General features: G+C 39.7%; 1 protein-coding gene across 5 annotated transcripts in view; it reads right to left on the reverse strand.

Annotated features, from left to right (window-relative positions):
• Positions 1-15,829, reverse strand: part of col13a1 (collagen, type XIII, alpha 1) — a 130,062-nt gene that overhangs the window by 47,543 nt on the left and 66,690 nt on the right. For all 5 annotated transcript variants that reach the window (XM_062429866.1, XM_062429864.1, XM_062429868.1 and 2 more), the window contains exon 4: positions 780-830. In XM_062429866.1, coding sequence (XP_062285850.1) covers positions 780-830 — 51 coding nt within the window. The remainder of the gene's footprint in view (positions 1-779; positions 831-15,829) is intronic.

Here is a 15,829-nt window from a genome sequence, read left to right on the forward strand (position 1 = left end):
CCCTCTAAGTGTTTCTGACTGACTGGCCCTCTAGGATCTGGACTTGGCTCCTACTGTGCAGACCTTCCTCCACAACCTGTTATTCATTAGAAATGCCTATTACCATCCAGGAAGAGTGGGCACACACAGGTATAGATTGTAATGACCATCAATTACAAAAACAGATGACTCTTCCACTTAAGTGTGCTAGACTCTTGCCATCTGAAGTGGAGCAAAAAAATAGGAAAAAGTTTGTTTTTTTAAGGCATTATGGAACGTATGTTCTCTTCTCTGAAAAAGGAGAAGAAAAAGAAACATGAAGGTCATTTGGCCCAAGAATCTGGGTCACAACAAGGGGAACTATTAAGACCTGGTGTCTGGATAACTCACAGTGACCCGCGTTGGACCAGGATGGAGTTTCTCACTTTGCTTCCTGATAAAACAAGCATGACTAATGATCTGATTTATAGCCAAATCACACTTCCTGAACAATGATGCTGTTTCCACACAGTCTGTAATTATATCTTTATGTTTTCTCCTCATTTGTGGTGCATTCAACCCGTTTTAAATAGAGAAGGTTTAGCAAATCTAATACCAACCTGAGCCACAAGCCTGGAAAATCTCTCCAATTGTGCAATTTAATCAATAGAACTGTAAGCTCTCTTAGTGTCTTAGAGCCTGATGTGTTAAGCAGAAGTCTGCTAAAATGGTAGCTAATAAAAAAAAAATTGGCTTCAGGCAGGCAGCAGTGACTCAGTATAAGAGATTTAGTAGGTGTAGAGAGAGATGAAGGCACTTACAGGAGGTCCTCTTGGTCCAATGATAGACAGGCCTGGTTCACCTGGTGCTCCCTGTGGACAGATAGAAAGAAAAAGGAGAACATATAACTAAAAGGTAAGATAGAGAAGGGATTCCACTTACTTTCCCAGCCATGTCTATAGACATTATTAGAGAAATTCAGCACACTGATGCATTTAAATACTGTAGCTAGCCATCCAGGAACATGCTAGAAAGTGGATGTTAGAAAGCTAGTTATCAGTTAGCTTCCTCAGTCACTAACCCAACAAGATATTTCAGGGGTCTATTACACATCAAAGTCGGTCTATCATCATGAGGAGTTGTATAATGTCGTCTGAGGCAGCAGAGCGAGCTTTCCACGCTGAGAAACTAAACGGTGATGTAATCAGGGTTATCTCGAAAATTTTTACTAGAATTATTTTTCAAGAGAAATCCAGACTTACAAACTGGACATGGAGTTTAAGAGATGTGTGCATTTGGGAAATGTGAATAGACCCAGCATTTTTGTAGCTTTTCCTATGTAAAGGACTAAATGTCAGCATCTGTTTAGCATCAGTTTTGACCATTCATTTTTAGTCTGTCTTCCACAAATCCGCCAACTTCAAGTATATAGACTACTAAATAGTTAGTGTGCACATTTAAAAAAAAGTTATTCCAGAGATGTATTTATCAGGCGGGGAGTTCCGGTTTTCTGAAATGATGCCAACGCGGAAGTAACTTAAAACTGCATTCTATCAAAAGGCCACCAGGGGGCGACCGTTTTGGTGTCAAAAGGACTTCCGTCTCAGTACAAGTCAATGGAGAATTCACCAACTTCTCACTTGATTTATGACCTCAGTAAACGTTTTCAAATTGTGTTTATGGTCTCAATCGCTAGTTTAAAGCCTTCTTCAATGCAGTATGATGTTCATTTGTGAAATTTTGGCCTCCCTGATTTTATATTTGACGATAAAGCAGGGTATGCATTAGGGCGTGGCTACGTCGTGATTGACAGGTTGATTGGTTCACAGGTTCAGGAGGGCGCCTCTTGCTCCTCCTGATGCCCATATAAGTAGAATCCCTGTTTTTATTTTTCCCGGCACCTGAAATGTTCAAAATGGGGCTGCTCAGATCCGATACTATTGGCCTCCGAGCAGCAGTCCACAAACCAATGGGTGACGTCACAGATGTTACGTCCATTTCTTATATACAGTCTATAGTATTTATAGACTCTTGTTTCTGGTAGTGTCTGCTCCAGTAGTAGAGGTCATAACAACTAGATGGTGTGACAAAGCTGATAGGCTAGCTCCCTTTGTTTTGGATGCTTATGACAGTTTGTGAATGATCAATGATACAAGTTCATGGGTCAAAGTTCTCCAAAATTGAGCTCAATGTATAAAAGATTTACATGGAAAAACTGTGGTTCAGGGGCATATCTGCTGATGGCAGTGATTATATTGAAATTTGTTTATTTCAACCCAAAATTTCGTGACAGCACCTTAAGTGTTCACATGAACACTTTCATCGCAGCCATCAAGGATGTGTACTCTTCATAACTCGACAATGTGACTCTAAAGGTCAGCAGTGGTGGTGTACAAACAGTGGACCTCATTTGTGCTATGGCTCTGGCACCAACTGGTTAGTTTGTACAGTGCACAGCCCCACTGACTCCCCCTGCACAATCCCACAAACCACTGTGGCTAGACTGGCCCAACTCTGGTTTCCAGCACTTTCCCTAATTAGCTCTCTTCTCAGGAAGGGAAACCCAATCACAAGGACATACTTGATGATCCCAGTCATCCATCAAACACAAAGGTGATTCTAAATATTTAGAAGGCCAAGTATTTGTTTTCTCACTCTTGGTTTGATGGCATATGTATCACATCGGGGGCCAAAAAGCAAATGTAATGATGGAAAAATAGTATGTATGTCATCAGAAGCAGTTTTCAGTTACTTCCTTGGTTTTCTACAGCTTTAGTAGATTAGACAAGTGAAGATCTACAGATATACTCATAAAGAGATTGGATTACTTTGGTTGAAAGGGGTCAAGGTAACAGTCTAAAGTTAGAATCACAAGTAAACCAGGACCTACTCAGAGAAAACAAAAAAACTCACATAAAACCAATTGCTGTGGAATTGCAAGCAGACACAACTATGTAGATCTCATTTCCTTGAAAGTGAAATTTTCTCAAGCCCATAAAGAGTTCAGTGTCCATCTGCTGTGGTACTTTTTTTTTCTTGGCAAAACAAATCTATCATATCTTTCTGTTTTTTCTCTCAGTCCAGCTCAATTTGCCCGTCGCTTGCCGCAAACACTCTCCCACAAAAGCCAACGGAGCCATTTGTTTGAAGAGAGCAGCGTTCTGGAAAAAGTTGTCTTCACTTCTTCTTTTTGTGCCTGCCTCACTATTGCTTTCGTAGTGATGATGCTTCTTTTTTAAATGATAGTCTTCAGCCAAGTCTGCTGTGTATAGAGTCATTTATGTATTTCTTCATCGTCTCTGTTCTGGCAGCTACTATAAGAAACTAACCACACATGGGACAGATCCTGATCACACTATTACAGTATGTTCCCTGTCTAGAAATAAAAAGGAAGCTAATAGATTATTTTGGATGCAGGGGTCCATAAAGCCACAACTACATTGTCTGGTTCTCTGCTTACCGTCTTGGTGGTCAGGTTACTATTTCTGGACCAGGAGGCTGAAACTACTTTTGTTTTGGCTGACTGGCCATATTAAAGATGCTTGGCAAACAACCACACTTGTTATTGTGCTAGTGACAGCCAAGAATGTGCTGTGTGTTTCTACTTTCTGTGCACATTTGGCCCTACACATCACAAATCAAGTTCTATTTGATGAGAACAGATCTCTAAATCTGCCGTTTCTGGCTTTGATACAGCTGATGGAGGGGGTGGGGGGGTGGGGGGGGGGAGAGAATGTGTTATGATTGCTTTTGCAAATGTGGAGGGCCAGGTTCGAAAATGATTCAAATCCACCACACACATTTTGGAGTGTTGTTAAATTCATTGATTTCTTGTTTTTTTGTTTTGTTGTAGTTTTGTTCTTTTTGTGGCTCACCTGAGGGAAGCGGAACACGGTGGATACGAGGTCTTGTAATAGTAAACATGTCAGCAAACAGTAGCTCCTTTACATATCCAGCAGAGCAACATCATCGACCCATTGGAGTCTGTTTCTGGCCGACACATGAATCTTGAGAAAAAATATCTGGCTCTTCACTGCTGGACATTCTGCTTTCTTCACCAGCTACTCCATAAATGTTTCTGTGTTCTGTTTAATGCTGAGCAGGAGTTAGTGCTGGAAACAAAGCTGATAAATCTGCTGGCTGGAAAACCAAAGCACTGTAGAGTTTAACGAGCTGCAGAGTTGGATATGATTCTCTTAGTGTTAGTCACAATAAGCTACAAACATAGTCAATGTACTCAATGTTAACATGATATATATTTGTTAGTGCAGATGAAAATAAATAGATGAGTGGAGTAGTGTGAAGACATTGATAGGAATGTGTATTGCGCCACATGTGTGGGTGCACCAGCATGTGAATCTTTGTGTGCATGTACAAGAATAAACAAAACAGGGAATATTGATCAAAAAGTCTATTTCTATGGAGGCATATTGCAGTAAAGTAAAGTTGGTACATACAGTATTTGGAACCAGTCTGAATGGTCTTGTACACAAGTGTGATTTGGAAATTTGAAGGCTCCAATGTACATACACTGACAATGGACTTTTGAAGTGTATTAGGACACTTCTTGTGTCTAGCAGTTAAACTTTTGAAATTAAAAATAGTTGCAGTTTCATAAATTCTGGATATTTCAAAAATGAGAAAGAGTAATTTCAAGCATTTTTAATGAAGCAGTTTAACTTTATTGTCGAAAAAAACATTTCAGGTAGAAACTATTCTTCAAAGCAGGCCTTTTCTATGTCTGGAGGGGATCTTTAAGTTTTACTCATTGGCAGCTATGCATTGCACTTAATCTAACTCCCACATAGAGTTCATATACAAACTTAAAATCAACCTTCAACAAACTGGGTAGAGGTGGTTGCACTGAGGTGAATAAAAATGATCATTATGATTTTAATGTCCTTGTGTGGCTGACATTGGCAGATTCACTGCATGGTTACCGTCTATATTGACACACTTAAGCAATTCATAAAGCCAAGTGGGAGATATCAGAGCCTACAGTAAAACTTGTCTTACATGTAATTTCCATCATGAGGCCAGTATCAATCTTTTCTCTCCCAGCTGGCAGCTCATATTTAAGCTAACTTCAACAAGACAGAGAAGTACGATTTAACTGTTGCGCAACACACCAGTAACAAAATTTATTTATCTCATTGTATAACTCTATTCATTATACGCTCTCTTTGAGAATCTCCTCATGTACTCTGCTGTGGCCCCTATAAATGTCTCTCCACTTTCTTTGGGGAGTCTTAAATTAGAACTTTCAGACGCTTATGTGACAAATTGTTACTATTGTGTTTCATAGTGTAAAGAGTTCAGGTAATCCAACCAGGGTGGGAAACCATTTACAGAATGTGACCCTCGTGCTTTTTCAAAATACAGACCTCAGTCCCTGATATAAATCACATGCTACCTGTACACACAATACAGTGCACTGTTCACCCGCTAACTCACATCTTAGCAATGTCACAACCTATTTTTATTTCTCTTTTTTTTTTTCCAGCTCATCCGACTGAAGCAAACCACAGATGACTAAAGTCACCATAAACACCCAACCAAAGTTGCAGTTTGGGTGATAAATTGTTACATTTTTATGCAATCCTGCTGAATGGCACATGCTCCTAAACTTACCTTCTCCCCTCCATGTCCTTTTAAGCCCTGGGATCAGTCACAGCAGATACAGTCACATGCAAAAAGGGTGTCAAGGGAGGAGAGAGACACAAGAGAAAGAGGAACCAGTGTTAGAGACATGGAAAGGGTTCGGGGCATGCAGCATCCTCAGGGCTGGTGATGGGGAGGTGCTGAAAGAGCTACAGTAAGGAGGAAGCTAAAGGCCTCAGTATGCTTCGAACAGAGTGTTTGTCTGATTGTCTAACAGCCTCTGAAACATCCTTTCCAAAGGTGGAATTGGGGGTCTGACAATTAGTCTGTCAGTTTTTTAACACTGAAACAGACAATCCAACATTTACACCCACTTTGAAAGGGGTTTTGTCATTACTCACAGAGTTACCTGCATTACCTCCTGAATGTACAACCAAGTCCAACACATGGATGATAGACTGTTTTGTTTTGTTTTGTTTGTTTAACCCTTACACACTGTTTGGGTCAAATTTGACTCGTTTTGACATGTGACAGCTGTAAAAACACCCCAAATCGTTTTAACCTGAAATTTGATGTATATTTAAGTGGCCCAAAATATACAAAAATGTAAATATTTTCAAGTGTTTTCATGAGATTTAAAACTTTTTATGACTTTTTTCAGAGGGCGCATAATTTTTGGGGCAAAGATTGTGGAGGCAGCCAGTAGGAAACAATAGTATAGGTAGATGTGTTGTGGACGTTATATCATATGAACTAGTTTATTTGAAGCAAACTGAGGCCTTAAGGATCACTATGTGTGATGGAAAGGAGCAACATTTAACCTGAGGGGGAGTAAGTGCACCATCCAGATGGACTCTTTCAAAACTATAATACAGTGATTTAAAAATGTTGAGTAAGGGGTTAAAAATGTCACTTCCTTTGAGAGGAGGCTTGAGGGAAACACAGTTCTATCACAAGTAAAGTTAGATGAATAGATCAGTGGTATAATAGGAATCAGTTAATCATTATAGGCCTTCAAAAGTCTGATAATGGAACACTCTGAATTGTTTTATGCTGTTAAAATCCTTCTCCTTTGTGAGAAACCTGGAAGCTATTTAGACCACAGTGTTATATAAGTGAAAAAAAATATCATGTGTTAAATATTATCCATATGTGGCAAGGTTGAACATTTTTGAAAAATGGCCATATCCCAAAGAAACGTTCAAAACTAAGCATTTGTTAAGTGTGGTAACCCTATAAATTAAGTGCACAGTAATGACTGGAAGGTATAGCAAAATAAAAGAGATTTGGTGATACAGTGTGTGGTTACATTAAACACTACACACTACAGGCTGGGTGGCCTGAAAATGACATAAAGCACAAGCTGTCAAAAATAACTTCACCATCTCAAGACCAGAGAATAAATATGGACTAAATATACATCTGCTAGCTGTGAGAGGAACATCAGTTAGGTCACATTCTAGCTGTTGTTGTTTGCATTGAGTTTATATGGAGAATGTTTTCTACATTGTTATCTTACATCTTTACCCTCACCTCTGTCACCCTTCTAGGTTTTTAAATGTAACAATACACTCTGATTTTGTTAGGACACCCAATAGAGTAAGGCTGGGTATCCTTATAATAACCAGTACCAATCCAAGTACCCTTGAAGTTATACTGAAACCAGTTGAGTACTTCATTCGATACCCATCATGTGAAAAGAAGCATTCAATTGCATAAAATGCCACCATAGGTGGGTTGTAGCTGCTGTTGCATTAAATCAAAGAACGCTTGGGTTGATTGGCTGTGAGCAAGTCCATACAAATAGTTTGGATACTACTTGGTATCGATTGATTTTGGTTGATACCTGAAAGGTATTGAGTGCCAATACCCAGCCCTACAATAGAGCCTAAAAATGTCACAAGTTCTCTGTTAATATAAAACTGCTCATATTTGACAATGAAGGCACTGTTGGCTGCTATAGAAAAGTCAGGTGATTTATGATGATACAAACCCTATTTAGTGGCTGGTTCAACTACTATTGTACATATAGTATGTATAAAAATGGTCATAGTTGCATTTCATATTTGTATGGTAATACCGGAATTATCAAATAACAATTAATGTTTTATTACTAAAGTTATGTGTCAGCTGTTCCACGCTAAATTAAAGCTGACCTATCATATATAGACAACAAATGAAATGCTGCACTTACAATATTCAATGACACACTTGGTTCCAGTAATAAAGCATGGCAGCCTTTCCTTTACATTTTCTACTTTATTTAGGACTGAAATGTTGCCTTTGTTATTGGCAAAGGTCATGTAAATGTAACCACTACAATAGTTCACTTTGATGTACAAACACTCACCATTCTTCCAGGAATTCCCATACTTCCTTTGTCACCCTATTGACCAATTCAAATTCAGAAGGAACAGGGGTCAATGAGAAGGTTAGACTGAAGACTTAAGGGACACCTTGACATTTGGACTTCTAGCCTCTTTGTCATTACAAAACGTTATTTCTAATTCTACTGTTACATTATAAAAACAGCAGTTACTATGTTTGTCTATCACCAGTAGTGTTCTGTTAGCACTGTTAAAATGAATTGAAGCCAAATGGAAGAAACTAGCATTGAATATACAAAGTTTGTACTAGTCCAAATGCCATGGTATCAAATTAAGGAATAAAATATTTTGTGTTAGAAGGGATTCAATTAGTTAACCATGCCATGTCTAATGTTGAGTGGAGACTAAACATTCCACCATACTGTGATAGAAAGAGCAACTTTGCTGCAGTCATGCCCAACCCAAGACTCCTGCCAGGTTTGAGTTGTTTGAGATAATGTTGCAAAGCAAGCATCAACTCTATCAAATGTACAAAAGTATTACTTACATCATTTGAAGCAAGTGGTTGATGGCCATGACAAAATACCCAGTGACACATATCTGGTGTAAGACACTGCTCTGTAACTTTATGTATCCACCGTGCACATAGCAATCTGTCAAAAGGTGCTCATTTCTAAAGCCCTCCCTGTGTCCTCAGGAGCTGTACCAATGTCTGAGGATCAGCCAATGTTCTGGTGATTACAACTCGCTGAAAACTCGCTCCTGCAAGAGGTCATGGATGTAAGAGTTGTGGGAGAGATGGGTGATTTGATAGGATTGATTGGATAAGACCAAATGTAGCGGGTCAGGGCATAGCTCTGTAAGTCATAAGTCTCGTTTCCAATAAGGAAGTTCCGGGTAAAATTTAGGAGGTGGGAACTTTACAGGACTGTGGTCTCACTCGTTCCTCTCAGCCGATGTGTCTCCATTGCAGAGTAGGACCTTGATAGCACCCACCAGACTCTGGAGGTGACGTAATCATTCTGCAACTGTTTTGATCATCACGTAATCATTGTGTGACAGTTTTGACCGTGACGTCACAGAGGCGACACGAGTATACCCAATCAGCATCGAGTCAGCCTCAAGCCCCACCCAATTTTTCGGGCTGCACGAGTACATACCTCGAGGCAGGGACTTGTTTTGCGACTATAAAAGTTCTGGGTCCTGGGAGATCGTCCTTCAGGGGCGGTTCCTGTTATGGAGGCACACGCCAATTGTCACGGCCACGTAAAATTACCCCAAAGTTCCTGTAGTGGAAACAGCCCTAAAATGTTCAGACTGAACAGACTGTGAACATACTTTTCACATTTCGGTATATGCACTTTATGTCGGATGGTGGCTGCCTGAGAGAGAGTTTCTTAGTACCTTACTGCACATCATTCTTCAGTCAAATTTGATGTGGGCCTATAATTGCTCATTAGTAATACTTCCAGAGGAACAGAGTTAAACACAAAGACGCATGGCTGTCAAGGGGATGTGCAAATTGTCCAGTTGATATCTGAGTAAAATGGGAACTGTCACTCTTTTTCCCCAAGCAAAGTTATTCTACAATAAGTAAAATAAAGTTGAGGGCTGACAGGAGATGTCACAGAGTGGGAATATTACCATCAGTGTGCTTGCACATTTGAGAACACCACATCAGTTTTCTTTTCTGTTTATATCTAGACTGAGTCTGGGCTTGATTTCAGCTGTTTTTAGTCTTGCTAGATTAGATGTGGTGGTATCTCTATCATTAGTATGTGGCATATTTTTTAAAGCTTTTAAATACTATCAGGCTACAGCTGGTCTCTTTGAAGCCCTGTCCAAGGTCCTGATTTAAACCATAACCTTGGGGAGAATCTGGCACAAACAAAAATGGTTTTAATCCAGAGCTGGGGGCTTTACAAAGTGCCTAAATTGATTATTTCTTGCAGCCACAAAATACAACCTTGACTAAAGCTGGGTTTATAGCTGTAAGATGAATTGAGTGTTTCGTAAAACCTCATTCAGTTCATGTGTTGCACTGCATTCCACAGACAGAAACCTGATCGCTGCTGCACTATTCCTTCTCCTGTATAGTACAAAAATATTTCAACCATTACTTTTTCCCCCCTCAAAAGATAAGGTAGACTGACACACAACAGCATACACAAACACTTATGCACTGCACATACACACACACACACACACACACACTGGGACCCATACATACATACACACTCCAGTAAAAATGATTTATGCATGCCCTTAGTGCAGCAATGTTGAGGTGTCTGAGGCATATTTACTTCTTTAATGAGCCTCGGCTAGGCCCACCACACACGCACGCACGCACGCACGCACGCACGCACGCACGCACGCACGCACGCACGCACGCACACACACACACACACACACACACACACACACACACACACACTCAAACACACATCTGACCGCAATAACACCAGTCTCTACTCCCCACCAGTAAAAGTACTTATTGTGAAATAGACACCCATGAGACCACATTTGTTGTGATATAGTTTGCAGTGGAGCACATGAAGGCAGATATATGAAGGGATCGTGTTAGCTTTCATTAATAATGGTTGCCAGTCAATAGCCATGGGTTAGTAAGAATTATATGAATGCTGCATACTGTGAGCTTGGCCTGCCTGCATGTGGAAATGTAAATTGATGCATAGCTTTATACATGTAGAACAGCTGGGGCGCTCATTTAATTGAGAAAGTGGGTTAAAGTGTGTATATCTGTGTGTGTGTGTGTGTGTGTGTGTGTGTGTGTGTGTGTGTGTGTGTGCATATGAGTGTGTGTGCGTGCGTGTGTGTAAAGTGAGGAGGAAACAATGTGTTTTTGATCTATCCATCATATCAGTGGGGTCTACCTCCTTCGGTTATGAAGACCTATAATGTCACATTATAAAATAACCACACGAAAACACCGCTCCCTGACTTTCAATTTTTACAGGTCCTCTCTGCAATAACCACATCCTCCCGTCCTCATTTACTCATAGACCGCTCTTGATTTCATTTCCCGCTGCTTGATGGGTGTAATCAATCACAAATTCTGGAAGGGATCTCATCGTTCCTTTGACACATACTGTCAGCAAAGCTCCAGCACAGGAACAAAAGTTTAGGCCAGTTTCTGCTTGAGACTGTTTTATGGGTCTGTTTCACAAGTGAGCTTGTCAGAATCAAATCTCAACATGAGACAAAGGTCAGATACTAAATGTCCGACCGCTGTCACAATAGGAACCATGTGCGTTTGATACATTTAGACCGCTGGGTCAGCAGAAAGAAAAGAAAAGGTGTTAGGCAAAAGAGTTAATGTGAAATACAAGAGCAGATTTTGTTCAGAGAGATTAAATAAGCATTACTTTCAGGCTGTAGAGTTTATAACACAACAAGCAAGAGGCCATGGCATGGTCCAGCTAGGAGCTCATGAACCGATAGCGTCAAGGTTTTAAAGCTACAAGCACTGCTTATACTGATATCTCTGAGGTTTCTGAACTGAGGAGTGATCATAGAAATAATATAGTTATAAGTAATAATAAGTTAATGGTTTGACTTAATTTATGTTTGAGAAAATTCATCTGAAAACATTCAAACTCTAATGAACCTTGGATGGATGGCGATGTGCAGAGGGTGGTCAGGTTCAATGCAACACTGTCTCCTTAAGAAATACATTCATATACATTGAGCCCAGATTTCATGTTTAACTATATAAAGAGGAAGTGCCTGCAAAAAGTTTTCTTTAATTGTACCCCTTTCCTTACACTATGTGCTCTTGGCATTTCTATGTGTTCAGACAACTTCAAGGACTTGGTTGAGGTTCAGAAAAAAGATTGTAATGTTGGTTAAATATGGGAATAGTCAGTGCTATTTGAAGCAGTGAAGAACATGCTTTGGCCTTAACACTATGTAACCAACACCACCATCTGTCCCTAACCTGACTCAAGTCAACTTAACCAAATTCATGGGTGTGCACAACCAGAACACATGTCCAGCTACAGTGTCCTGCGCTTTAAGGCGAGACAGTGTAGACCTACCGTTTGTGGCATAGCAGCTTTCTTTCATAGCTTTCTTTATTTCATCAGAATATTTAAAATCTGTTGCGTTAAAGGTAATGTCGAGGAAACACTTTGAAACTGAAACACAACACATGCTACTCAGAAAAAGTAGCTTACACTGAAGATATTTCATATGAGACATCCACTTCTACGTAATATAACAACAAACTAACTCTTTTTTGGGGCATGGTAAAATTTATATTAGATCATGACATTAGAAAGATGAGGTCAAAGAATAATGGGGAATGACACACAAAAGGTCCCAATTAGAATCAAACCAGGGACATTGTAGTTCAAGGTTGGTGCCTTAAAAGTCAGAACACCAGGTTGCTGTAGTGCAATCATTATACTGTGGGGTAAGTTATTAGCCTGCACTGCAAAGCAAATGAAGTTGTCAAAGTATGAAATACTTGCATACACGTCACTGATTTTTTCTTTAACTGAAATTATAGTGAGGTGGTGTACGGTAACTCTACGTTGCTACTTAGCGGAAAAAAGGTTTGCTACTGGAAAATCTACATGACTTTGAAAGGATTTGGGCAGCTAGTAGCATAACAAGTAGAGTTGCTACACGTGGAGAGGATTTGAAGTCAGTGAACTGACTCAGTAATATCAGTTTTACAGCAATATGTGGAGTTCGCTAACAGAAGCTAACATTAGCCACCAAAAGCTAATGGGTGCACCAGATCAATTATTATTCATTATAATTATTATAAATTCAACTTTAAATTGTTTTAAAAGTTGCATAGCCTCACTTCCAGGCAGAAGTTGTTTTCCCATGAAAATATTTGGCGAAAACTGAATTAGTGATTAATAGATGTATTTTGTAGGAGACATGGTTATGATATGGCCATCATGTCATAACAGCAGGTATCTAATTATACTATACAATATGCAACTACTCAGTAGAGGGCAGGCAGAGAGACCAATACTGCAGTGATCAGTATCTACACATGCAGATATACAGAGACACACAAAGACACAAGTTAAAAAGACAGTTACCGGAAAGCCTGCTCGTCCAGGAGGACCCTGAGAAAGGGGTGAGAGAAGGATGGTACACAAAGGATAGAGTAAATTTTACAGATAAAGAAAACAACATGAAAGAAAGCCGCATTGAGCCAGGCCAGACTAGGATGAATAAGAGAGAACTGATCTGACTATTTCATAGAAAAAAAAATGTATTTTGGCCTTTTCGGCTCAATGACAGCTCACAGAAAGAACGCTGTTGATGCAATAACATGCCTCTTTAAGTTCTTGTCGACGGGCATTCAATAAATCATATTTTAACACAACACAAGGGGTTTTCTCAACATATTTAGAACAAAGTTTCGTCATTTCACCACAAAGACTCATGCAAAGGTTTTGGGAGAGTGCATGCTCTACTATGTCTCTGCATAATAAACCCTAAACTATATTCCTAATTAGCCTCACCCTAGTTGAATTCCTTCCTAAAGTGGACATAACATATTAGGATAGTGGCTTCCATCAAAAACAATTCACTATTCGCTATAATACAAAGGCTTTTAGTGATTCCAGTTCCAAACACAAGAATGAGCACGTTGTCAGAAGTCAAGTGTGTTTTGTTTTCACCGAGCGAGCGGAACACAAATCAGTGCTTTTTGTGTGAGCGGCTCTTAAGAAAAGGATGGAAGTCTAATTGGTTGGAAGTCAAAACAGGAACTCTTGACAGCTTCCAAAAAGCTGCAGAAGCACTGACAATTGAATGATAACTGCCTGCTCTTAAATTCTGGCATGTCATCAATATTCTTCCATGAGGAGTCCAGTGAGAGTGCAGCACTTCCCAGAGAGAGTGTGTATGTATGTGTGCATGTGTGTGTGTGTGTGTGTATGTATGTGTGAGTGTGTGGGCGACTGCTGGCTGACTGCGACTAAAGGGAAGTCTTTTACATCAATAATCCTCTTACATCAATAATTCTGGATGGAAGGAATTTCAAACATTTATCTGAGCTTTTGCTTACTGGCTTGGATTATTAAAACTATAATTGTCTATTAAATGCTGCTGCGATGTGAATTCATTATGTGTTATGCATTATTTGTCCAGCTTTATGGAACAAATGTTACTAAGTCATTTTAAAGGAATACTCCAGTGAAAATCCATCTTGTGGCTTGCAGCTTGTGGAGCACTGCTGCTGGAATCTGATGATTAACTTCCAAATGAAACCTTTAATGCAGAATAATACACTTCCACACATATGATCATAACAAGCTTAACATCCCCAATAAATAGCTAAATCCACTACTTTCTGCTGAGCTTCAGAGGTGTGCTGAGGAGAAAGCTCCTCACGTACAAATGGCCAATTAACCCACTACAGTTCTCTGTAAAAAAAAAAAGAAGCAGTGTGACCCCAGGTACTTCCTGTTTCTATCTGCTCTGTACTTTAAACACACACACAGTACCCCATCATCTTCAAACAAAAACTTCATCATTCATGAATATCATATCATCAGTCATTAATAGGGATGCTCCGATCGATCGGCCGCAGATCGTTATCGGCCGATATTGATCCTAAACAGGTTGATCGGTGTGCTCTCAAAGTGCAGATCAGAAAAGCCGATCGCAAATATATATATATATTTATTTATTTTTTACCGGAGACATTCTGCGCGTGACGTATATTATATGAGACTGTTTTGTTTCCCGCATTCCAGCGCGTGACGTAATTAACCTGCGACTGTTTATCCGCTCTCATGAATGAGTGATTCAACTTTACATAACACTGGAGAACATAACACTTTCAATGAATGAAATTAAAAGTTATTCAACAGTATTTTTGAAGAAATAAGAGTCAAAAACTCAACAAAAATGCGTATCAGCTGCACAAAAACATTTTTAGAAAGTTGAAATATTTCCATTTTTGTATATTCTGGGTCAAATTAGATCATCACATTTCTGTTTTTAAGGTGTCTTTTTCTTCTCTCGAATACAAAAATGGGTCAAATTAGACCCTGAACAGTATGTGAGACATATGCATCACATGATAACAAACACATTTTTTAAAACTAGAAGGACATTACAAGACCACCTCAGATTTAGAAAAGTACAACACAGAATGTACTTTACAGTTCTGTAACAGAACGCGATTGACAGATGTTAATCAAACTACAACTTGGCAACGTCACTGTCAATTAAACTTCATAGAGAGAAAGCAAAAAAAAGAACTACACAGCTACAAAGATAAACACTTCCACTTTTCCAGATAATAAGAAGCTGTTTGATACTAAAATATGCGTATATATTGGCGTACGTTTCATTGTTTACTTGCTTTAGCTCATATGCAATCACCTTAAAACTCAATATTAGACCCAACATGGAAGCCAGTAGGGACACAGTTGAAAATGAATTACAGCTGCAAATGTGTTGGTTACTTTTAATTTTACATCTTGTAGGTCCTTTTTGCAGCCTAATTTCATACACTACTCTCACCCATGTGATAGTAATTTACTTATACTTCAGTCTTGAGGATTCTAGGTGAGTGTGGTTTGTGCTTAGCTACCCAGATGAACACTATTTCTACTAACACAGGCTGGCAGTCAGAGGGCAGTGCGTGAAGGTGCATGGCCAGGTGCTGAGTGTGAACATGCTGCACATAGGTGCCTGCCAGTTCGCTACTGGCTCTCCAGGGGCCGTCTGTCGGGGGTAGAGGTCACCCACTGCCGGAAGGAACCCTTCACTTGAATTACACAGTAACCTCACAACATGTGGCTCCCATTTGGTAAAGTGCTGCTGAATGAATGGGAAGTCGAGGAAAGAGAGGGGGGGGAGAGGGGTATATTTGGCTATCGTACGTGGGATGTATGGTCCCCAGGGTACACCGCTGCTCAATAAGAACTGAGTTGGGATGT

The sequence above is a fragment of the Scomber scombrus genome, chromosome 12, assembly GCF_963691925.1.
Source record: "Scomber scombrus chromosome 12, fScoSco1.1, whole genome shotgun sequence".
NCBI lineage: Eukaryota > Metazoa > Chordata > Actinopteri > Scombriformes > Scombridae > Scomber > Scomber scombrus.